The 24,962-nt window shown below is 35.5% G+C and overlaps 2 protein-coding genes across 3 annotated transcripts; both read left to right on the forward strand.

Annotated features, from left to right (window-relative positions):
• The first annotated feature begins 2,183 nt into the window (after nt 1–2,183).
• Nucleotides 2,184–8,959, forward strand: LOC145888342 (radial spoke head 10 homolog B-like). 2 transcript variants are annotated; one of them, XM_082979072.1, is made up of 18 exons: nt 2,184–2,453; nt 2,759–2,886; nt 3,019–3,133; nt 3,210–3,410; nt 3,582–3,758; nt 3,859–3,997; nt 4,786–4,904; nt 4,982–5,168; nt 5,282–5,396; nt 5,955–6,192; nt 6,257–6,364; nt 6,466–6,542; nt 6,676–6,730; nt 6,808–6,853; nt 6,910–6,996; nt 7,681–7,870; nt 7,964–8,018; nt 8,349–8,959. In XM_082979072.1, the coding sequence occupies exons 1-18, from the start codon at nt 2,283–2,285 to the stop codon at nt 8,397–8,399; spliced, it is 2,259 nt and encodes a 752-aa protein (XP_082835198.1). In that variant the 5' UTR covers nt 2,184–2,282; the 3' UTR covers nt 8,400–8,959. The 2 variants fall into 2 exon arrangements, 1 of the variants encoding a protein (XP_082835198.1); XR_014399432.1 differs by lacking the exons at nt 7,964–8,018; nt 8,349–8,959 and having other exon boundaries at nt 6,910–7,388; nt 7,681–7,817.
• A 3,225-nt stretch (nt 8,960–12,184) lies between these two features.
• LOC145888343 (G protein-activated inward rectifier potassium channel 3-like) lies at nt 12,185–18,839 on the forward strand. The gene is made up of 13 exons (XM_082979073.1): nt 12,185–12,313; nt 13,303–13,419; nt 14,026–14,214; nt 14,270–14,360; nt 15,062–15,166; nt 16,709–16,821; nt 16,888–17,038; nt 17,117–17,243; nt 17,349–17,446; nt 17,527–17,613; nt 17,683–17,780; nt 17,833–17,931; nt 18,085–18,839. Exons 1-12 carry the CDS (start codon nt 12,219–12,221, stop codon nt 17,915–17,917), a joined length of 1,356 nt encoding a protein of 451 aa, XP_082835199.1. The 5' UTR covers nt 12,185–12,218; the 3' UTR covers nt 17,918–17,931; nt 18,085–18,839.
• Nucleotides 18,840–24,962: the final 6,123 nt, after the last annotated feature.

Consider the following 24,962-nt stretch of genomic DNA (forward strand, 5'->3'; position numbering starts at 1 on the left):
TTGACAAAAAAAATCGTCAGTTAACAAAACTTTGATCTTAATACGCTTTTCATATTCATAACCGAATATGAATATGTTTTTTTTAATAACTTTGGTATCTTTAGAAAGGTCAGCCTATGAAATTTTACGTGCAAAAAAAATCATGCTGCTTCCTCCTAGAGTGGCTGAGTAACCCGCATTCAAAGTTTTGTTCGCTGGCGATTTTTTTTGTCAACTAACATCCTTCTAGTCTTTGTTTCCTATGCCACAATTTTCCTTTCACTAGGTAGCTGCCAAACGTGCTAGTGGCCTTTAATTTCAGATGTTTTTCTTTGGCTAAATGTAAACTTTTGGGTTTGGTATTTGCCGACAATTTTTGCTTTTCCCTAAAGTAAATTTTCCCAAAAAAAGGAACTTACTGCATGCATTTTATTCTAAAACACCCATCTAAATCAATACATTTTCAGCCAATCTTTACCTGCAGCATTGTGACGGCAGACCGATAGATGACATTAAGTATTCCAAAAAATTGTTCAACCTAATAACGTATCAGTTTCTGCAGCTGCCAAGGGTGTAAAACAGAAACAAGAAGTTATGCAACACAAAAGTCCTCAAAAATTCGTTCATTGGTTAAGTGGAAAAACATATTAAAATGGCCAATAAAATAACTGAACTATATAATAAGCAAAGTGGAACAAATAATATTAATTGTGTATAAGCTGCAGACAGATGGCCACTGTTTCGACCTAAAAGGTATTTTTTTTAAATATAACTAGTTAAAAAAAAAATTGCCGATTTGTGTTTTTCTTTTTGCAACGCATGTACCTTATATAGGGCTGGTCCTATAACCAAGAATGGTTCCACCGGTCCTTCGTCACGTCCACATTCAAAATGATTACTGAAAGTTTTACTGATTATTCTCCGACGTTTACGAAAAAAAAAATGACAGGACTATCAGACGACTTTGCTGACCAAACAGCCAAGCACCGTTGGACCTTTGTGGTCAAAACAGTGGCCATCTTTCTGCAGCTTATACACAATGAACTATATAAGGTTGACCCTAATGATTCTGCTAACCAAAACCCTGATTCCTGACAAAACTCTCTGGCAATGACGCTGAAGTAAGAGCTCGCGCAAAACAAAATCAACACAATAAGATAAAAAATGGATTTTACAAACTGCAAGGCCTGTAAGAGAAAATGGTGTAAACAATAACATAGTGCAAATAATAAAAACAAGTAATCAGGAAGTTTATGTAGTGTATGCGTAGTATTGTGGCTTTGCTTTCCAGCAGGCACTGAAACTTATTTCAGGTAGCCCAGTGCTTATTCCATGAACACAGAGAATATGGTGGCCATGAACAAACAGCACAATGAACACAAGGTCTTGTTTGGCCATCGGACAAATGCTGGGTTTCATGGGTAACCTGCTTGTAACTGTTTGCATGATGGTTGCATGCTTTATCACATAACTTGGTCTTGTATAACATGAGATCTATCTCATGCAATGATAAAACAATTATCATGCACATGCAGATAATCTTTTTGATTGGTAAAAAATGATTCTTAATCGACTCATTAACATAAATATCCGAACCTGAAAATGATTAAAAAGCTTGTGCTAAATAAACTCGAAAATGCATTTTTTAAGCAGTGAACCCCTAGCTTTTTTGGCTTATGACACCCTACTGAAGAAATGCAAATTTTGCAGCACCCAGAGGCCATATTATCAACGTGCACATTGAACGCTGTAATTAGACTGGGACAAATAACTATTTTTGGTGTCTTCGCAATTTGCATAAACTTTCGGCTTAGTCCATAATGTTGCTTCGGGCCTGTGCAAGAAAGTATAAAATGTTATGTACAAGCAATTGTCCTTAAGTTACTTCAAAATGCAACTTATTTCAATTTTACATTTAGGTCTTATTTACAATTGACACTGGAAACACCAACATTTTGTGACCAGTCAAAATAAAAACAATGAATGCAAAAAAAAACATTTGGAACTAAAAAAAGCACTGTATAGGTAAAAAGCTCGGGACTTTCTTAAGCTACAAATGGTAAACAAAACAGAATAGGATTCGGTATACTGGATTCAATGTAGTTGTTTTTGAATTATTCTATACTGCTCATTCCTAAATATAACCATATTCAGCTATGTACATTATTTTGTTCAAGTACTTTTTATTGTCAATACCAAAGTTGTTTTATTTGTCACAAACAGCATATACCAACATTTATTGACATTTATGGCATGATATATGTTTCTATTGACTCAGTGGTATTGACAAATAAATCTTGGCCATGAGTGTCACTGGTGACATAAAGTTTGAGGATAAGCAAAGTGACTCCATTTCTGGGGAAGATGCTTCTTTATCTGACTTTATTGTTACCCATTATGAGGGCAGTCGAGACAAGTCAGGCTGTTATGATGGAGAAGGTGAAGTAAACTTTACCGGAGGAAATACTTACCAGGTATTAATAGCCCTGATGCACAAAACCTTTTTTGAACATAAACATATGAGACACATGTTTAGAGCATTATATAAAACAGTAATCTTATTTTTCTTATGTTGTTGAATACATAGATATCACACCATTCATAATCCAAGAAATAACTTGAAAAGGGGCAATGGAATACATTGCCAAATTATATACATGTACATGTAGAATGTGTCATAGTCAATATTGCAAAATCCTAACTGATGTTCTTTTACTGTGATAAACGATTGCTTATGGTTAGTCGAGTTCCCAAATTTCTTGTAATGAGTACTGTTTAGGGAACTCTGTCAAAAGGGGCTATGCATGGCAGGGGAAAATATGTTTGGAGTGATGGAATGTCATATGATGGAGAAATGATCAACAATGAAATTTCAGGATTTGGAAGGTATCAGTGGAAGGACAAAAGGTAAAACTTGTCTCTGTAAGCTTTTTCCCACTGTTTATTTGTTACTTTCCAAACAGAAAATAAATTAAATGAAGTGGATTGTTTGGGAAGTCATTTTCTGTTTGTATTTTTAGTGACAGGTTTTTGTTTTAGTTTTTATGAAGGTGAAGTGTTCAACGGCCTTCGCCATGGAGTTGGTGTTTTTAAATCCACGGAACATGGTGTGTCTTATTCTGGTCAGTGGTGTTTAGGAAAAAGGCATGGACGTGTAAGTTTGCAGAAATGATATTTTAATCTAGAAAACTTCACACAAAACTTCATTGTATTAATTTATTTATCTCAAGGGCATTATGCATTATAATGAGCACTCATGGTATGAAGGTGATTGGGTTAACAACACACGCCATGGATGGGGAGTGAGACGATATCACACAGGAAATGTGTATGAAGGTCAATGGCTTAATGATAAGCGCCATGGTGATGGAACAATGCGTTGGCTTACTACCAATGAATCTTACACTGGAATGTGGGAAAACGGAGTCCAGGTGGCTGCAGTATTTTGTAACATATGCAACATTTAAATTATTAGAAATGTTTCTTCAAAAAATAAAACGTTTTGTTGTGAATCCTCCAGTACCTTTTTAGAAAATTTAACTGTAACGTGTAAAAAGAACAAATTTTATGCCAAAACGTCTACGTTAAGCTTATTTTGTTAGCACGGATATGGAACTCATACATGGTATTTGAATCGAGTCCCTGGGTCTCAATATCCATTAAGAAATGAATATGTTGGTGATTTTATTAATGGTTTACGGCATGGTCATGGTAAATTCTTTTTTGCCAGTGGAGCTGTCTATGATGGTGAATGGGAAAACAGTAAAAAACATGGCTGGGTAGGTGGTAACATTATAAAGAGACACTGTTTTTTGTGTATCATGTTACTTACATGAACAATGTGGAGGGTATTTAGTAAGCCTACTTACAATTCTTCAGGGAAAGTTTATTTTTAAAAATGGCCGAGTGTTTGAAGGACAGTTTGAAAATGATCATATGATTGATTATCCAAACATTGAGTTAGATGCAAGTGAACCTTCTGAAATTCCAGGATTCACCACCATTCCTACCACTGAAGGTATTTTTCTCAGATTAACTTGACATTTTAGTTTGACTGAAAAAAGTTTTGTGTTAGCAATATGTGAGACATCCTTATAAAGTTTACAAAATATTAACATTTAACAATTAAATGCACAGATGCATTTATGGAAGTGCTCAAGCATTTGACATTGCTTCTATTGGCTTTTAATTATGTTTCAAAATAATAACATATTTTTCAAACTTGGACCCTGTAATTCTCAAAAAAAGAAAAGTGTATAACCAAAAATTTATCTGAAACAAAAAATAGTAAAGGGTTCTTTTCTGTAAAACTATTGCAATCAAACAACTTTCAAGATTTTGATTTTTGAGGCAACCTAAGCATTGCGGATTTTGAGCACTGGCTACTACCTACATCATTGATTCCAACCCTATTTTAAAGATACCCATTTCAAAAAAAATCTTGTGACTCAAGCAAATGTAATCGTTTTACTGCAGCATTAACAGCTATTTTATTCCTCTAAAAATTCTACAGTCACAAATTGAAACTTTACAGTATAAACAACAGTGCTGTAACATTTCTGACACAATACTTGATGATCAAAATGATTAATGATGCTAGAATTTAATATCATGCTAATAAAGTAATACTAAAAAAATTTCAAAACGTTGTGTTTTACTTGCAACAAAAAGCGACTCAAACTAATTCTATGGGGATCTGACTTTAAAATTACAACCATAATCTTGGGAAAATAAACTTATACATCTTTACCAACAGCAAAAAAAAATATTCTGTTTTTATGTTAAAAAAACATTTTGTAAATGTAGCCGAAATAAAAATGTCAAAAGATGGATGTGGAAATGTTCTTGGTCCAAACCTAACAATTGATATTGACTTTATTTTGGAAAACTTCCCTCAAGATGAGCGAGAGACAGAATTGAAACAAGTTTGTTACACTTTAACAAGGATATTTACATTTTTTCAGACATAATTTTACGTATTCCCTGAACATAATTTTTATAGGTTACCTTCTTGATGATCAGAAACATTTCATTACTCAGAAGAGTTTACAGTTTCTACAGTGCTCTCGGTCATGACCGATCACCAGATAATACTTTTGTTATGACAAGGTTTCAGTTTTGGAGGTTTTTAAAAGATTGCAAACTTCATCACTTTAACCACACTTTGGCATCACTTGATCGCTTTGTTGGTATGATCTTTTTATGGCAAGTTTTGATTGATGCTAAAACTTAAAAAAAATATTTTTATCCAAATAAAGTGTTGTTATGCATGTGGTTTCTTTATATCTACAAACATTTCCAGCACGCTGCACTGTTGGTGAAGACGTACACAACCCAATGGAAAAAATTCTTCTCCGGGAATTTTTAAGTACCTGCATCACAATTGGATACATTTTGTTTGAAAAGCAATTGCAAGGGTACTCCACTTTTACAATGTTTCTAAATAAATAATCACAATTTTTTTGTTGGTAAATTGCATACACGTATAAAATAGATTTCAAAAATTGGATATTTGGAATAGTACATTGTATGAGAATGTGTTACAAGCGTATGTAAGCTTGGTTGATAGTAGGGAATAATTGTTGTTTGTTTACCCACAAAAGGTGGTTTGGCAGTTACATATAAGCACCACTAAATATCTAATGAATAAGGTATGTTAAATTTTTTGAAATACACGTATCAATATATTTGTGGCCCAAATATGTCAAGTTGCAAAAACATCATGCCATTTGTGGCACAGCTAAAATTGCATGTTGACGGTCATTTGTTGTAATGCTTCATGCAATTGCATGATTGGCGGGATTACCCCACTGTGCAGGTCCTTACTTGGAAATCACCGCTATCATATCAAGATCATTAAGTTTACAGGCTTCACAGTGCAGGAATTGCAGTCTAGCTAGATCAGTGGCAAATAGTGTCCAATATGGTTAAACATATTTTCTGACAGAATATATAAATGATGTAACACTTTGCAGTAAATCAGACAAAAAGGGTTCAATAATTGCTGGATGTTTGCAATGGTTGATAGAAGAGCATTTAATCGAATTCTCATGTCAAGTTGGAGGTCACTTTTTGTTTGAGCCTCGGAGAGCTGTGACTGCTCTGGCCTATATGGACAGAAGTTGGCAAATCTTTCAGAAATCTTGTGCAAAACGATTGCAAACACCTTATGATCCAACACTGACAATGCGTCAATTTTTGTTTTTGCTGCAGGTGATGAGTTACTTTGTATTTCTATGTAATGAATCTTGTTTAAAATATATTTGTTGTGTATCAGGATTTAAAAATAATTGGAAATAACCTGCAAACTGCAACAGTATTAAAGATTTTAGCAGCTGATGATCCTACTGTATCAGATGGTGAAACATGCAATATGGAATTGGAGGTAAATGTAAATAAGCATTGGGCTATAAAATTTCATTTTGTTGTAATGTTAAATATACAAGTCAGATTCAAAGAAAAGCTAATTTAAAAAAATGATTCTAGATGACATTTCTGGAGTTTTTTGAAGCAGTTGTAGGATGTGCATTGCAGTACAGTGTTTCCACTGACAAAGATGAAAGGTGTGTATTATGTTTTGTTGTTGTTCATATTATGAGTCTTTATTCTGTTTAGTATTTGGAAACTATTAACTTTTTTGAAACATCAAATTTAACTTTTTTTCCCAATTTGCATGCACAAAACTGTATGTTGCAGGTTAACAGAGTCCGAAAGCAGCAGGCATCCTTTTAAAGCAGAACATCTAAATGAGGTGGGTATATAAGGAAATTCTAAATTATCTTTAGTGTATTTTCAGCTTGCATGAATATTTGTGTTTTATGTACTCAGCAACCTGCAACTTTCACCCACACTGAAAACTACATGTCAAAATCAGGTAAGTTCATACTTTTGGTATATTTTTCCCCAATTTAAACCTGACTTTCTGTGTAGGACAATTTTTGCAAACACTTACTCAGCTTACTAATGTAGACAAGGATCAGGATTCTGTCAAGGAAATCAACCGACTTGTATCAGAAGGTTGTAGAATTCTCACATTTTATTCTGTGCAACATTGGTGTTCAGTGTATGTTATTTTTTACATTTTGGCTGAAAATCTCTAAAGCTGAGGTGTCACTACAACCTTGACAGAAAAAAAATTCTTGAAGTCAGATCAAAATATAAAATTTATGTCTCCTGTGAGATTTGAATTCACGACTCTTGGCATTTCAGACCTGCTCTACCAACTAAGCTTCTGGAGCCTCATTGTCTGGGTATAATCCCCGCAATGAGTTCATATTTATGTAATGCAAGGCAGGTGTGCCCAAGTGCTTACAAAACTGTGTTTTCGTCAACTCCTGTTATGCAGTAGAAATGCCAAGTTCAAATATCAAAAGAGACAGAAAAGTTTGTGTTTGGCTCTAAGTTGTCAGGTAAATGCTACTTTGTTCCAGTCCAGAATGAGATGCCACCTATACTATTTGGTCGATATGGATGGTGTATCACCAAGTAATAACATGTGTGATTGCAGTTGTTTTTTTGTTTTTGTGTTATTTTTGTGACTTTTGAAGTATATTTTTTATATATTCGTGTTTTCGCAAAATAACTTATTCATGGATTCAATATTCATGGATTCAAAATTGATTCACAGCTCTACAACAAAAAAAACATTCTTTGCATAAAATATAGTTTACAAAAAAATAGTAATTGTTACTGTTATTTTAGACAATGCACCACTGACATCAGCTACTGAAGTGGAATTTTTAAACTGGACTAAACTTCTCAATTTCTTTTTTGTCAATTGCCTTTTCCCTGCTTGGAATAAAGTTACTGCCCTCAAAAGTGAGGCTGCAAGAAATCGGAAATTAACTGGTGAAAATCTTCGTATGCAGAGGCTGGAACATGAAGCAGAACGGTGTGTAGTATATGTAATCTGTCATTTTTTTGCAGCATAGTGCAAATCAAAAAGTGTTAGTAATATGAGCCAACTGCAAATCATTTGTTTCAGGCGCTGGTCGCTGAAAGCATCCAAGTCTGAAAGTACAGAAACAGCCGACGACCAGGTAGTGCCATAGTTCAAAAATTTGATTGAAAATTGCAGTTTGTATTTTATCCTGTGCATTTAGTAAGCAAATGTTCAACATGGTTTTAGGTTTGTTAAATTAATTTGCCTGGTAAAGCTCTTGCAGCTCAGTCGGTCGAGCATTGGGTCTGATCAGACCAGAGCCATGAGTTCAAACCTCACAGGAAGCTTCACATTTTAGATCTCGCTCAGACTTGTCAGAGCTTGGCTGTAACGTCTTGGCTGCTATGCCAGTGAACCTGATGGCTTGCTAAATTAGCCAACTAATTTGCTATAATCACTCACATTCGTTTTATATTGTCTTTTACAGGAATGTGGTGATTTACCTAATGCTCATGGAAAAGACACTTCGCAAAACTAGAATTTAAATTTTCATTGTAAGGAATGTATGCACTGTGATATTTTTATAACTCAAGATGTATGTGAACGTTATCGCGCAAATACAAGACAATTTCTCACAAAAACAAAATGTTAGACCGTTCATAAACATTGTGTTGCAAAAATATCAGAATTAAAAGTAACTGTACGTCATATACCAATTCTACGTCATATACCAATTCTAAGCATATTCAAATGAAAAAAATGGTTTACATCATGTTTTTTTGGATTTTAAGCTGCATTTCAAATTTTTTTTTTTGACGATCGGGCCGCAATGATTATGATCTAGACTGATAACGTATAATTGTAATTCAGATTGTATCAAAAGCGTTGCTGTTCAGAATACAAGCCAACCGTTTCTGTTTTTGTAGCATTCAAGCCGTGGGCCGCATAAATCAGCATGCTGCGGGCTGCATCCGGTTTGCCTCGTAGACACGAAATCTGCCTTGGAACGGCTATAACTGTGTACTATCAGCACTCCGCGGCCGTAGTACCGAATCATTACTGCTTAAAAAGATACAAGCTTGTATGCAAAGAAAACGACCAACACATCCATAAGTCAGAATTACCACTAGCTTACAGCCCTACACACCAAAAATAAGCACGCTGCGTTTTAATGCCACAAATGACAAAAATTGTGAATATTTAAGTGACTGGACCCCATTATTACGTCAGGAATCTTATTAGAGAGTACGACGATAATTTGATTTTTTGCTTCAAGAAGCTACTCTAATATGTCTCCCGCACTGCACCTAAACAATCCGCACTTGATGAAAATTAGCGCGATTAATTTAAAAAAACTAAGCGAGCCAATCGAAGATAAAAAGGTAAGTTAATCGAGCCATTGTTTAGAGGAGGGTTAGTGACTTTACTTAATTGCAAATTGAGGGTACTTTCTGTGATTTATTTTTTTACAAACAAACCTACACTCTTTTTCCATTTTAGCCAAAATAATGTCCAACAGTGGGGCAAAATGCCCCTGGGGGAGCGGTTAAAGCAGTTATCTCGAATATAATTTTGACCAGAATTCTTAGACAAGGGTCGGGACTAACAGAAAATCACAAATTGTGCATACTTTCTGTAATTGATTTTTCCACAAAATCCACCTCGATATTTTGGTAGTTTCAGCTGCATGTTCAACAGCACCCTCGGCTAATTGACTTCTGACTAAAAACCCTGAAAACCATACTAAAACTGCCCAAACACGCAGAAAATCGCCCTGGCAACAGCCTGTTCATCCGCACTCATTGAACCAAAACGCCGGGCACCCATGCATGGCCCATTGCATTGTTAGACACAATTAACTCTGTTTCGCAGGACAGAGTTTGAGAGGGGCATTTCCCGACCAAGAAACTCTTTTCCATAGAAATACAAAAAACGATAACACACCAAGCCCTTGTCATTATTTTAATTACCACCCACACCTACGAAATATGCAAAACCCATAAAAAAAACAACCCAGTAACGAACATCCCCATAAAACTGACCCAAGCCTTCCGTCAATCACTTAACTTGTGACTTCCGTTACTGGGGAACTGGTCAACACCCTCTCCTTGAGGTGGACTTGCCCTAAATAATGGACCCCACAGCACATTTTTTATTCCAACTCTCGTACTGCTCCCTTTATTGGATTTCCTTGCGTTTTCTTCCTTATAATTAAACCATACAATGTAATCCTACCCTTTTTAGTGCTTCTTCCTTGTACATATTGTAATCTTTTTTGCGTTAGTTTCCCTGTGTTTCTCTTATTACTCGCCGGGCACTTCCCAAGCGCCCTAATAAATACAAAAAAACGTGTATCAGAGCATTTATAGGCTACCTGCAAATTTTACATGTACTATTGAAGTTCTGTTTTGCAAACAACCAAGGCTGTTAAACGACTATTAAAGAATATATACCACCCGCATCCATAATGTGCGCATTAAGTGTTCATGAAAACGCAGCGTCGGGCAGTATGCCTCCATGGTGAAAAAGGGGATAAATACACTAAAACAATTTTACCATCGAGACGCTAGTCGACAAAACTTTTTTCCAGTCGACAAAACTTCAAACGCACATAACTTTGCTGTTCTGAATGGATATCGATAATTACCTTCCATATTCAAGTCAGTCATTGACTCCTCTACAAATCTGCGGCCCCAATGAACACAGACCATCATAAAGCTTATTAAAATAAGCTACCTTTCAAACCATACCCAACTTGTTTAAATTGGCGAGGAGAATGTATGTCTGCCGACCGAATATTAATCATAATCGTCATAAAAAAATACGTTTTTCGTTGATAACTCTTTTTTTAATCAATTAAAAAAACATAACTTGTGATGAGTTAGGTTTAAATAGTCAGGGCTGCTATATGTCGGACCAATATATATGGAAATAATACAGCCTAATTTCCCTTGAAATTTGGATATGGGAAAACTACAAAACATGCATTACTGAATCTAAAACAACATAAAAATAAGATTGAAATTCAAAACACAGCAGGCGTTTTTAAAAAAAATATGGACCATAATATTTTCCAAGAGATTGTTGTTTAACTTAAGTATAAAACTAAGAAATAATAATTAAAGGACGTGTGGAAGTTCTTTTCACTGTTTTCGCATAGAGATATATCGATATGTTTTCCGTTTAGTTGAGAAATGGAAGCGTGAGTCGATTGTAGATAAGCCAAAATTTCGAGTAAGGCGCACGAAAATATTCACATTTAAAATCGTTATACGCAAACAGACAACTAGCCTATTGCGCAACACTATATGTACATTAAATCTTGGTTGACGTATCGGTAATCAGGGTGGGGCTAAAGGCAGACAAACTATCAGCATGACATTGAAAAGAAAAACTCAAACAAGCCGCGGCTAACATACGGTATGGACAATTTTCACGCAAGTAATTGATCGTTTATTGACACCTATCAGGGTCGGCAACCCAGATTGTTCATGGCACGCCAAGTGCCACGAGTTCATGTACTAATATTGTTGGAATGCACAAACCTCTACAAAAAAGGGTTAAACGATAAATTTATGTCCTGTAGTGATAGATTTAACACTTAAATTTGCATGTGTAGATCAACAATGGGGCGTCTGCTTAAGCAGTGGTTATTGAAAAAGGACGACATATTAGCAGTCATGTAAACGATAATGCATACCCAATGTGATTAGTAAATAAAAACTGGATCAAAAAACCAAAGGCCCCTGGCAGGCTGTCGATCGCACACCGTATCAATAATAATGTATAAAAATCGATCTGAGCTGTCTAAAGATCGCTGTGTTGGGATTTTTATACATTATTATTGATGCATACCCATTGATGTTCACATGCGAATTGACCATACTTTGTGAACTTGCACGCTGTGTCCACACAACAGTACGTTGCCGAAAAGATGCCTGAAACGAGACCTGTTATTTGTTTTTTTTTACCTCTACCGGATATAATTCGTGGCAAATACCCTGATTCCCAAAATTTATCTTGCTTTTGTGCGTAGGAACAAGTTTATTCCCCGTTTTATATTTTATCATGAAAAATACGATCAATACATTTGTGAGCAATGTGGTTAGCTTACTTAAAAGTCGATCGAAGTATTGATTGAAAGGACGTGCCTGGTGCACAGTTACTGTGCTGCGGTAGTACCGTGTTCACTTGCCAGCTGAATTTTAAATGAAATATTCATGTGGCGCATTCAAAAAATGAAGTTGGGCTGGGGTTGTTGCTTTGTCACAAAAAGGGCGGCTACTAAAGATGGTTTCTTTGCGTTGCATGTTTGTGCTTGTAGGGATTTTAAATTGGTGATCACAAATGACTTGTAATGGTGTTATTAAGAAATGGTTACGCTTATGAAACTGCGGTGGAAACGTTAAGATCGCCCAACATCATGTCCCCTGATCAAGCGGTACAGTCAGCGTAAGTAACTATATAAATTCAGGCTGTGACCTTTTGATTGCACTTTTGCATGAATGTAAAAGAAATGAAATGTCGGCACTAACAGGATGACTGCGGTTGCCCTGAACGTTAGGAAGTCGCTTTGATGTTTATGTTTCAAAAATGTTCTGAAGACACATGTCATTTATTCAAACTAACCCTATCAAACAAAATTGATTTTCAAAATCAATAAAATTGTTCATAAACGAGTTTTTTACAGTTTGATTAAATGAACTACCAGTTTAAATTAATCCTATTAAACATTTTCAACACAGAGAGGTTAACTGAAATAATAAAAGGCAAAACATGTAATTAGGAGCATACAGTGCAATTGGCACAAAAGCAAACACATGTTTACAACAATCTTAAATTAAATTTTTGCTATTTACTGTTGTGCATCCAGACGCAACATGTTCTAAACATGAAGAAAAATATTTGTGTTTCGTTTTGAAGTTTTTGTAGTGCTACAATCTTTTTTGTAGTGAAAAATATTTAAAAAATATATTTTAGATTTGTATTAAATATAGATAACTAAAAGATGCAATAATATAACCATACAAAGATTTATTTTTTTTTAAATTTGCACTGTGCACAGTTATTAACAAACACCATTGAGATGCTTTTATGTGGTGATATCACACTCCGTAAAACCATTTTGGCACTTATGGCAAATGTAAATTTTTTTGGTGCAATTTTGAGACTTTTTCTGGAAATATGTAATATGTACCATAAACTTTGTTAAGAAAACTTTTTGAATTGTAATTGTCAGATATTACATACATAATTTTTTTCTGCCAATTATTTCCCCTGGGACCCTAACTGGATTCATCAGTTGGAAAGTCCAGCAAGAATATTAAGTTACTTGGCGTCATATGATTATTAACCATATAATAATATTCTACATAACAAAGGACAATGCAACTAAGTTATTGTTGATTGCCGTTTTTTTTTTGCAAAACTTATTTTCAAAGAAACTTTTTCACTGAAAATATACAAGCAAGCCTACAAAAGACAACAGGAACCAACTTGGTAAAAACCTCTCAAACTAAAACTTTTAAACGTCCAATGAAGAAAAGGAGACAAACAAGGTATTGTAATATTACACTAAAGTTTACAACAGTTACTGAGTAAAACTGTAAAAATCAATCAGGCAGACAGCTCTAAAGATGTCATCAGAAAAATATATTTCACTTTAAAAAAGGCATAAGTTCAAGTTTTATGTTTGCTTCTGTATTAACACTCTGCAGAAACTTTAGAGCTGTCTGTCTGATTGATTTTTACAGTTTTACTCAGTAACTACAGATACAGTTATTGATCGACAGCCTGCCAGGGTAGATTGGTTAACTAATCCAGTACAGTTTGTATTATTTTGTTCCATCTTCAAAGTTTACAACACACACAAATATGCTTTTCACTTGAAAGTTCAATTTTCTCCCAAATTTATGTGAAACATTTGTTTCTATATTTTAAATTGTATTGTCACTTTTGTTTAGATTAAAAAATGATTCATAACACGAAATTTGCATTGTTTGGAAAGGAAGGCTGAAAGGATATAATTAAATTTGTAAAATAAAATCGGTTACAAAAGTTTTTAATTTTGTAATAAAATTTTTGTTGTATGTTTCATAAACATTTTATGATATATGTAACTTTGGCTCTATTGTGTTTATATTATTTGTTGATTTTTCTGTCAGGTTTGTAACTAAACATGGTCATTGTAATGTTCGTCATGGAAACGTGAAAGACAGACTTCGCTACTTTGCTGATTTATTTACCTCAATTGTTGATCTAAAATGGAGCTATAATGTTGCAATTTTTGTTGCAACTTACACAATGACGTGGTTGGGATTTGGATTTCTATGGTGGCTGATAGCATACTGCAGGTATGTATAATTAAAACATCAAGGAACAGTCATTAAACTACACATAAATGTTTAGAGGTGATCTAGTAACTGAGTATCCACAAGATGTGTGTGTATTGGGGATCGGATCGTTTACTTCAGCTTTTTTGTTTTCTATTGAAACTCAGGTTGGTAAATCAAGCTTGACACACAGTTTAAAAAGTAAAATATATATATTTTTTTGCTTGAAGTAAAAGTATTCTTTAATCCCAAAGTTTATCGTAATTCAGTCATTCCCAACCTTAATTCTATCATGTATATACCACTTTTCTGTGTAATTCGTGCTAATCATCTTATAACAGCAAGGAAACAAGAATAAACTAAAAAAATAAACAGTTTATGTGATGTGATGGGAACATGTTGTTAAATTATTTTTAACGTTATTTTAATCAGATGATAAGTTGTCCACTTCAAAAATTTTTATTTGTGTATTTATATATAATTTGTCTACTAGAAGACTTAAATAGCACCAGTAGTAAACCACAGTCCTAAATGTATGCAAAGAATGTTGTGCATTAAATTAATATAGTACTGTGGCTCATCTTATATTTTAAATACCTAGTAAACACACATTTATAAACCAATGTATAAAGGTGTTTTATTAGGCAATTATAATTTTACTAAATGAATTGGCATTTCACATACTTGTTATTTATATTCCAAATAACTTTAGAATATTTCACCATAAACAGTAAGTCAGAGTTTTCGTGTTTTGTTTTTTTACCTAAATTAGGCAAAATTATAGCTTCATTACAATATATATTAAAAAGTATTTCCTGCTTGTTTCAAAGTGACAGCACAAAAATAATGAATGTATTTATCATTGAAGGTTACAATTGGGTATGGAACCAGGGCTATTACAGATAATTGCCCAGAAGCTATAATTCTTCTTTTAACTCAAAGTATTTTTGGATCAATTGTTGATGCTTTTATGGTAAGGTTTTTTAGAAACTTTATTTGCAGTTTAAACTAAAAAAAATTAGGTTTGGTAATTTATTGGCCAATTGCAATTAATTTTTTTGCAAGTTAAGGTAGCTGTACACAGAATGCATATTGCATTAACGTACATAAATCGCATCTAGACATGGACCAACTGATTATGTGCGTAAACAAAACGAATAATTGTTCTGAACCATTCATTTAAAGTTCTGCACAAAGAATTTGTTGTCGTACAAAGTTACACTTGGTTGAGCAGGCTGGTGCAAGACCAAAGCCAACTCTGTGTACAAGCACTGTTTTAAAACTGTGATTTTAGATATGTATACACTCTATTGCATAGTAGTTAACCATGAAAAAACAAGAAAGCCTGAGAATATTTGATAACTAAATGCGTCTTATTTTGTGTGTTCACATGAATTTGTTTCATTATTTTGACAATGAAAAAAAGGAAAAGAGACACACACAATTGTGTTTTTCTAACAAAAGTCTTTGTGATTATAAAAAGCGTCAATAACTGCATAATTATTTCCATGTAATGAAAACTAGACAAACCGAAATTGCATGTTTGTAAACCAATTGTTATCTTTGCCCAAATATTGCAGAAATTGACATTTACAATTAGGGATATGCCAAATGGACAAAGATTCGGGTTCGTGCGAATCCGAATAAAAAGAAACATTATTCGTGCGAACCCGAATATATTCGCATGTAAGTGTAACGTCAATAATAGTTGGTCGTTTGCATCACATGCGCAAGTATGTTGCTTTACCAACTGCTGTTTTGCTATCATACGACAAATAAATTGCATACAGTTGATTTCTGTGGCCTTTACCGCTAGTGTTGAGGAAAAACCATACTTGATTGACATAACGTAATAAAGCCGTTATGTTATGATTGACCAAATTAATGTTTGAACAATGCAGGACTTCCATTCTTTTGTTTTCAAATGAGCTTCTGTATTTTGATGATAAAAACCAGTGCTACGAGCAGCTCCCAGAACTATAATACGATGTTAGACCAACGGCATTTTGCTACATACGCAATGGTGTTTTCGTCACGTTTTGTTCATTCTTGGTGATAAACTAATAGCAAAAACAATATATCATGGATAAGCAAAATATCTTTGTTATATGGTTAAAGAAAAGAGCAATAAAATGTACATTGGCAGATTAAAAAAAGTATGGCATCTCAACACTTTGTGTTGTCAAATACATGCATTACAAAAGATATGTTTTGTAATGCATGTTTTTGTCAACTCAAAGTGCATTACAATTGCTGTGTTTAATGCTTATTCCAGTTGTTCCAGTGCAACAATTTGTTTGTAGTCTCCCTGTTCAATCAGGTAGTCTTTCTTTTATTATAACAAGAAAGGTTATCAGACCACTTATTTGAGAAGCAGGCACTGGACTAAGTTCTACAAATATGCAATATCGATTTTGAAAATTCCTTACCTACTGTGTAAAGTGCCTCATCACAAGCGCATGCTAACACAGATTTATTTTCATTTATTTCAACTATTTTTTCTTGATTTTACAAGGTTGGTTGTATGTTTGTGAAAATTTCTCAACCAAATAAAAGAGCAGAAACACTTGTATTTAGTGAAAAAGCAGTTGTTTCCCTAAGAGATGGGAAAATGTGCCTCATGTTTAGGTGAGTTATACATTGATATATTTTATAGTTTTCAAGAGACAATTTGGTTTAATTTTCCATTTCTAGAGTTGGAGACCTCCGCAGTTCGCACATAGTTGAAGCTCAAATACGAGCAAAACTTATTAAGTCACGACAGACCCAAGAGGGAGAATTTATGGCTCTCGACCAAACTGACCTGGATGTAGGGTATACAACTGGTGCAGACCGTCTTTTTCTGGTAGGTGTGGCAAATTTTTGTAAAAAATATTTACAGGTTGGCTGTGACAAGGCTAATGCATGAATATAACAAACACAGGTGACTCCATTAATAATATGTCATCTTATCAATGAAAAATCTCCTTTCTGGAACATGTCATCAGCAGACTTACAAGAGGAGGAATTTGAAATTGTTGTTATTTTAGAAGGCATGGTGGAAGCAACAGGTGCTTTAATTTTGTATACTGATGCACTTTGAATGGTATATAGTATCATAACCAAATATAGCTTTCGTCCAGTCAAGTGTGAAATGCACGCTTTTTTTATTAAAGGGATGACATGTCAGGCAAGAAGTTCATATGTTGAAGATGAGGTTCTGTGGGGTCAAAGGTTTATGCCCGTGTTAATGTTGGAAAAGGGATTTTATGAGGTCTAGTATATTACATACAACCTTTGCCTGAACAATGGGTTAATATGATATCTCTCTAAAATCTATTGTAATATTTTTAGGTAAACTACTCTAATTTTCACGACCACTTTGAGGTTGACACCCCTTCTATTAGTGCAAGAGAGCAAGCTTATCAAATTACATGTGAAGTAAAATATTTTAACATTTTTATGTGGGTATAAGAAGCATTTTCACCAAGTTTACATCTTTTTCTTAAGGGATCAGTAAACTTTCCAGATTCAACAAAACGATTCATGAATTCACAATACTTAACACAGAGTAGCAGATTAAATAATGGTGAAGCTGACAGCAAGTGGTCAGTAATGTTGCACATTTTTTTGCAGTTTTAATATGTGTTGTTGTTTTAGTGCATTGCAGACAGTTTCCACTACAAGTTCAAATGAAGATCTTTGTAATGATATAAATTCTTCTGTTCACAGTGTGGATCACTAACTTTAAACATGCAGGTGGTGGTGTACTTTCACAGCATAATAACTTTTTTTGTTAATCCATATGTATTTCTAACAACAGCAAATATTTACAATAAATTCTGATAATATTTACTGTTACATTAAGCTTGACATACTATGTAGCTACAACAACACATATATAATTTTTAGATTTCTGATCACCCAAAACATCGGACAGTGCAAAGAAAGCAGGATGATCATATTTCTTATGTGCTGGACTGAATTTCATATATTTCGGAACATAGCTTTAATGAGTTAATTGATTATCGCAAAGATAGCACAAATTTTGGATTGAAATATATACATTTAATTTTTTTTTGTATTGTGTTTGGTAACTATTTATTATCTCAAATGCAATGCAAGATACAAAACAGGTATTTACCCGATACAGGACAGAATTGGCAAACAGGTGTGATCTTTTTCCTATATAATGCTGAACACAAAGTGAAAAGAATTGATGATGATAAATGATATTATGCTCCCACCAATCAAACTATTGGGGGGGGGTAATGCCCCTTCATATCCCCGAGATTTCCGCACAGGATGGTGTAACTTGTTTTTTTTTATGGACGGCCAGTAGGGTCATAATTCGTCTGAATCGACATGTTGTTTATTTAACCAACCTGTTACTTATTTAACCAACACGTTACTTATTTAACCAACATGTTACCTGTTTAACCAACATGTTGTTATTAAGCGACATGTTACTTGGCGCCAGAAGGGTAAAAATTCACACATTGCTCATTATTTAAGCAACATGTTGGTTAAATAAGCAACATGTTTGTTAAATAAGCAACATGTTAAAATGGACGTTGCTAGAAGGTGTGGGATTTATGTTATGTTTACTGTGTGATAACACAAAACCTAACTATGGCTCTATAAAGACTCCAACACTGTGCAATTAGTAATTACTGGATTGTATTAAAATTAGTAAAGCATTCGAATACTCGCAATAAAAGATGTAATTGCAATGAGGCAGTTCGAGTAAATCCAATGATGCGTAATGAGACAGTACAAAATTCCAAAGTCACATGTCGAAAACTCTATGGCTTTACAGCCCAAGCGGTCAATTATATAGACCAACTTTTATGCGTTTTTGCCGGGTAAAAATGACATTAAACAAACGTAGATAACAAACAATCATAAGGCTTAGGTCAGCGGAAAGTTCCGGTCACTTGAAGCTGATCAAGATAAATTTTTCTTACGTGCGAGAGTGGGCTTATTAGATTAATAACGCACGACAATCGTGACAAGGCAAATTAAAGAATGAAGTGCGTTAATGAATGAATGTTGGTTAAACAATAAAAAGCAATAAAATACAATTTTAACTACAAAGGTGAAGGGTTCGCAGTTGGTATGTCGAAAGGTGTAGATGGAATTGCATCACAGCTAACCCAACATCAAACCTGTCCAGAAAGTCCTGGTGAGATAACATGCTGCCTGCAGGTCCTGTCAGAAAAAATGAGACCAAAAGCCATGATCTGAGAGATCGAAAACTATGATCTGTGAGAGATCCAAAATCATGATCTCGGAGAGATCACATTATGATCTGTTTATTTGTGGAAAGTGTCGCAAATATATAGGGATACATCAAAGACGAGACAGAAACAAAGAGATAATTGCTGCGATTACGCGACAAAGGAGGCGTAGAAGCAGTAGCTCAAGTTGAAAGACGTAACGCAAGTGAGATAACTAGCGATGGTGCCAGAAAGACGGGTGTGAATGTAAAAGAGTAGAAAGACCAAGTTTAAAACAAAATATCAATAAATATTCGAATTACGACAAGCCAAAATCCCTACATAGCTTCCCCACCGGACAAGTGTTTTCCGAAAACTGGTTCATGCGCACGCAATTATCCAAGTCATCCACATTTAAAGTTGTCCGACGTGGCATGCTCTCTGCATCTGTTGAAGTGCGTCGTACGTATATAGCTTCATCGTAATGACGATTTTCTTCACGAAGCACGTGAAGTGGAAATTGACGAGCATTGTCACGGACTTTATCTTTGTTGCTTGGACGTGGATGCGTCGATTTTGCGCAGCGGTTTCGCGGAAAACTTGTGTGGGATAGGCGTAGTCAATCGTCGTAAAACTGCTTTGAAACGGTTGAAGTATAACTGGAGAAGACAAAATTACACGAAAGAATAAACTGTGCAATAAGATTACAAAAAAAGGAAAGGTGGTAATTTTAGGCTAGGTTAGCTATACGCATGTCGGTAAACAAACTTGCCAAATCATTAAAAACCATACATGGAATATATCAACAGCACAACTTTTGCCGTCTACAGCCCGTTGACCTTGGCTGTGCCAACTGCTCAATCCCTAACTAAAAATGGAGCAAGGACTTGATCCCTAGAGGCAAAAAAATTTAAAAAATGCAGGCAGTGAGGAGGAGGCCTTGCCGCAATCACCGTGTAACGACAGGCCTCTAATGTCGTGCTTCTCGCGTTCGGAAGGCTTTCTAAAACGTCCCCATCGCGGCACTTTGGTCCGCTTTGTTAAGGCATGTAGACATACCTGGCATAAAAAAGTATGTGAGGAAATATAACACGCAGTAAAAAAAAATCAAAAACTACCGTTTCGGCGACATGCGTTAACAAACCTATACCTTAAAATTACCTAGGAGGGAAAAATGGTAAAGTTAAGAAACACATTTCGTGACGAAAAGAAGAAAAAAATAGTAGTTTAACATTACAAAACAAACTTCACAGCAGTTTGGCGTTGCACTTGAATTTCATTGACTCCGGCATCAGAAGGCATCGCGCTTGATTTGATCTGACTCCAGTATCAGAAGGCGTTGTGTTCGAGATCACGTCGGGGTCACCAGAAATGAAGGGTCGCATGGACGAGGACCCGACATCAAGCTTCCGACACCATGTTGGCAGCAGGTCCCGACACCGGTGGTCTGTTCTTGGAGCGAAGTTCGGTCTGAGCCCAAAACAAAGATCTGGGACCGAACACCGTGATGTCGGAGAGATCACATTATGATGTGTTTATTTGTGGAAAGAGTCGCAAATATATAGGGATACATCAAAGACGAGACAGAAACAAAGAGATAATTGCTGCGATTGCGCGACAAAGGAGACGTAGAAGCAGTAGCGCAAGTTGAAAGAGGTAACGCAAGTGAGATAACTAGCGATGGTGCCAGAAAGACGGGTGTGAATGTAAAAGAGTAGAAAGACAAAATATCAATAAAGTATTTGTCATGTCTGCAAACTGTAGGGGAGACCGGGGATAGCTTGGACGGTTTTTGGAAAATTGCTCATATTTTTTTTAATGTAAGAACCACATTCTTAAATTTTATTTGAAAAGTTGGTTTCACTGATAAATTGACTTTTTCGATTATAATTTTTTAAGCAGACATGATTTAATTCCAAAGTTCCTGTCAACGTTTGATGGAGACATAAAGCTTTCGAAAAAGTATCTTAACAATACCTAATTGTGACGTAAAATACCTGGTCCGAGGTATCCCCGGTCTCCCCTTTGTATAATTGTGTTTCTTTTTTGTTTAAATAGAAACCGTTCCTGTTCTGGTGCGTGGACCTTGTGCCGGTCATTTCGTTGTATTGAATACAAGTGTGTGTTGTTGTGTTCTGCGGACTGGCCACTACCTGGGAAAATTTGGGGCGCGTTTTTAACACATTTTGACTAAAGGCTAAAACTGCCGTGTGGCGTGTAGCGCCACCGATCCGCTGGAAAAGCACGTTACAATGCCTATACTACATTTGTTGTTGCATACCAAAATGAGTACTGATTATAGGCTATTTCTTACGCGAGATGAGCCAATTTACTTTTTAAAAGCCCAAGAGAAAATGTAAGCATTTGTTGCGCACGCTCCAATGCGATGGAATTCGTGGTTCACGCTTTAAGTTTAATAATAACCTTTTTTTGTCATGCAGCACGCAATTTTCATAAACGCTTATTGTAGACTCTGAACGCCCGGCCTGCGAGGGCCAAGTCTCACTATTTAAGCCAAAATTGTCTCCTTATTCAAATAGACATTACTATTTAAGCCAAAATTGTCTCCTGTAAGGGGTAAATAAACAATTTTACTAACACAAACTATTTCACCCTTTCAGCACGCAGCAAACAAGCAAACTAATCACTACCAAGAAACAATGTCATTCGAAACGGAGTGTTACGCATAGTGGTCATTGTTTCGTTACTATGAATGACGTGGAGATGTAACACTTATGTTCGTAGATATTTTTAATTGTTTGAGCATTTTACTGCCAGTCGATTAACCACCACCATTCACCGAATTCAACGCAACTTAATTCGCAACAACCAAAGGATAAGACGATATTGGACAATAGGAGAGAAACTATCAATCTTCACAAGGAAGGGGCATATGTAGCACTACGCATGTTTCCCAACCTAATTCTTCACACGTTTGGAACACAGACGGAACGAAGGTTGGAGACGGAGTTAGGCTTTCCTGCAGAACTCTCACAGTCTTCTGGCATCCGGCTCGACGACAGCCCTTTTTTTCATTGTAACTTGTGTTGCCAGATTTTTTGTTTCAACACGCCCAAAAGCGCCAATTTCTGCAAAAACAGCACGCCCAAATGCGCCCAATGTTAATGAAGTTTACACATATCAGTTATGTACATCAATAGTCATTTTATGCTTATGTTTGAACACTTAAACCGTAAACTAAGACCATTAGCAAGACGCAACACCTGTAACACTCATTATTTTGATAACAGTCGTCCTTGCAATATGATTATGACGTCATATTTCGTTGTGTGGTCAGTTTGCAGTATTTTGAATACGGCTGAAACAGCGTTTTGTCACATAAATATTCAGCTAATTACCAAATTTTTAAATTTCTAAAAACACGCCCAAAGCGCAAGGTGCAACAAAAAAGCGCAAACACCGAAGACAACACGCCCAATTGGGCGTGAAAAGCTCCCAACTGGCAACACTGGTCGAAAGATACACGCTCCTTTCACGCCTTTTCATGTGGTTGGTATAATCATTTGTATTCCTTCGAAATGAACGCAAGTCTGTCATGTAAATAAGAATAAATTAATTTTTGAAAACGTTTGTTTGTGATAGGATAATGCAATCGAAAGTCGTTTACAACACTCGATAAAATGCTTGAATTAATTGAACACAGTACAGTTCAATCATGCGAAACGATTTTGGTAAAGTTTGACAACGAAGGTTTATGCCAAGTTACGAATCCTTTTCCTCCTGTCCATCGCACGACCATTCGATCTGAGTTCAGTAAAAAATCACCCACAGCTTGTCACCACTTATCGAAATGATCTAGCTAGATTTCCGAAAAGTGACTCATTTCTTTAAAGGTGAGTTTCTGTGACCTTTGGAACGTCATATACGTAGCGTCTGAAGTGAGGAAAGGATGATCCCCAAAAAAAGCCAAAGAGAAATCTTGCTCGCATTTATTACGCAACAATCTTTAATTATCATCCGTTGATGTTTACACACTGAGGATGTGTGACGTATTTTTAAATTGAAACAACATTTACTTTGGTTCTTCGCAAACTATATTTGTTCGTCGGCAGTGGACGCCATAGAGCTATATTTTTTTCAAACTTTTCTGGGCGAACAAACGTTGACTTTGTTGCCGCTAAATTATGTCGCCGTGCCTCGAATCGTTTGGATCAAGTTTACTGAAGTACTTGTAATCAATAACTGTAACGGCAGAATTTTTCGCGCCTGGCACCGCGAGGCCGTCACACCAAGGTTGGAAAGTTGTACTCTGTCTCAATTTCGAAAAACGCGTGTATTTTTTACCACACACTGCACATGGACGAAAACGAACACGTGCACATGGACGAAAACGAACACGTGCGTGTTACCCGTATGCTACAATAAAAAGCGAAAAAGTATGCTCACCGAAGTTTTGAGCCAGGAAGACATCAGTAAACCAGATTCAGTTCTTTTAGTTAAATTATTTATTTTCTATATTGCCTTATTCAAGTAGAATCGATTAACTTTTACTGCAGTACAATATGCCTATAACTTCAGAGCACCCTATACTATACAACAGTGATTTTCAACCGGTGTTCCGCGGAACACCAGTGCTCCGTGAAAGATCCTCAGGTGTTTCGCAAGAAATTTATTAGTTTGACTGGTGTTCCGTGGAACACGTGTCGATAATCTTTTTTTATGAAAGTAATCATCCTCTATCACCTGTTTAAATGTTCTATTGTTAATTGTGCAAGCCTGTTGCTGGTTAAGTACATTGCCGGGCAGTACTTCCAACAATTTGGTGTTCCGCAAGATTATTTTGATAAAAATAGTGTTCCGTGGCTCAAAAAGGTTGAAAAATACTGCTATGCAACACACACCTCAACAAGTAAGTTACCAAGACCGAGAATTTATACTATCCTTCGGGGAAAGTGCTGCCAAATATACAACCAAAAATTTCATTCCTTAAAATTTCATTCCTTAGCTAGTAGGTGACTATTTTTTGTCCGATTTTTTTTCCAGCTGCATTTTGTATACGGCCTGGAAAGGCTTGAAACATTCCCCAAAATCAACCTTAGCACCAGCTGTATTTTAAACCACAGGTATTGCTGCCTAAACATGTATCTTGTTTTAGGTGATGGTTAAAATCAGTAATAAAGGGATGTTTTTGACAAACCGTCAAGATGTGCTCATTCATGCGTAAACTTTATTATGGTGAAAAACATATTTTGCCGGACAAATGACTGTTATCTCTATTAATTAACAAACATGTAGGCCACATCCAAGTAAGTATGCGCTTTGGACTATTTTGGTGACAAACTGCGACTGAATGAAGCTATAAAAATATAGAAAAACAGGTGAAGATATTATCCTGCAACAAAAAAGTTTAATAATGTAAAACTTGCGCCGATATAGCTGAGTTGCTAATATCGCACTTCTGGGGCATTTTTATTTGTATAAAGTATGTTAGTATGTTATTAAATCACCCGGCTCCCTTGGTCTATTTTAGTTGTAATGCTCTATATTTTCACCAAATGTGCTAATAAGGTTTACAGCGTTATGGTCAAATGTATGATATTGTGCATGGGA

The sequence above is a fragment of the Ascidia mentula genome, chromosome 2 (genome assembly GCF_947561715.1).
Source record: "Ascidia mentula chromosome 2, kaAscMent1.1, whole genome shotgun sequence".
NCBI classification, from domain to species: Eukaryota; Metazoa; Chordata; class Ascidiacea; order Phlebobranchia; family Ascidiidae; genus Ascidia; species Ascidia mentula.

What these genes read in the sequence shown, in the direction of transcription:
- LOC145888343 (XM_082979073.1), top strand. Translation starts at nt 12,219, where the DNA reads ATGGTGTTATTAAGAAATGGTTACGCTTATGAAACTGCGGTGGAAACG. An exon ending in AAGAAAAGGAGACAAACAAG is followed by an intron (nt 13,420 to 14,025) that starts GTATTGTAATAT and finishes TTTTTCTGTCAG; the next exon opens with GTTTGTAACTAAACATGGTC. An exon ending in CTTATCAAATTACATGTGAA is followed by an intron (nt 17,614 to 17,682) that starts GTAAAATATTTT and finishes CTTTTTCTTAAG; the next exon opens with GGATCAGTAAACTTTCCAGA.
- LOC145888342 (XM_082979072.1), top strand. Translation starts at nt 2,283, where the DNA reads ATGAGTGTCACTGGTGACATAAAGTTTGAGGATAAGCAAAGTGACTCC. An exon ending in CACCATTCCTACCACTGAAG is followed by an intron (nt 3,998 to 4,785) that starts GTATTTTTCTCA and finishes TTGTAAATGTAG; the next exon opens with CCGAAATAAAAATGTCAAAA. An exon ending in AAGCAGAACATCTAAATGAG is followed by an intron (nt 6,731 to 6,807) that starts GTGGGTATATAA and finishes TTATGTACTCAG; the next exon opens with CAACCTGCAACTTTCACCCA.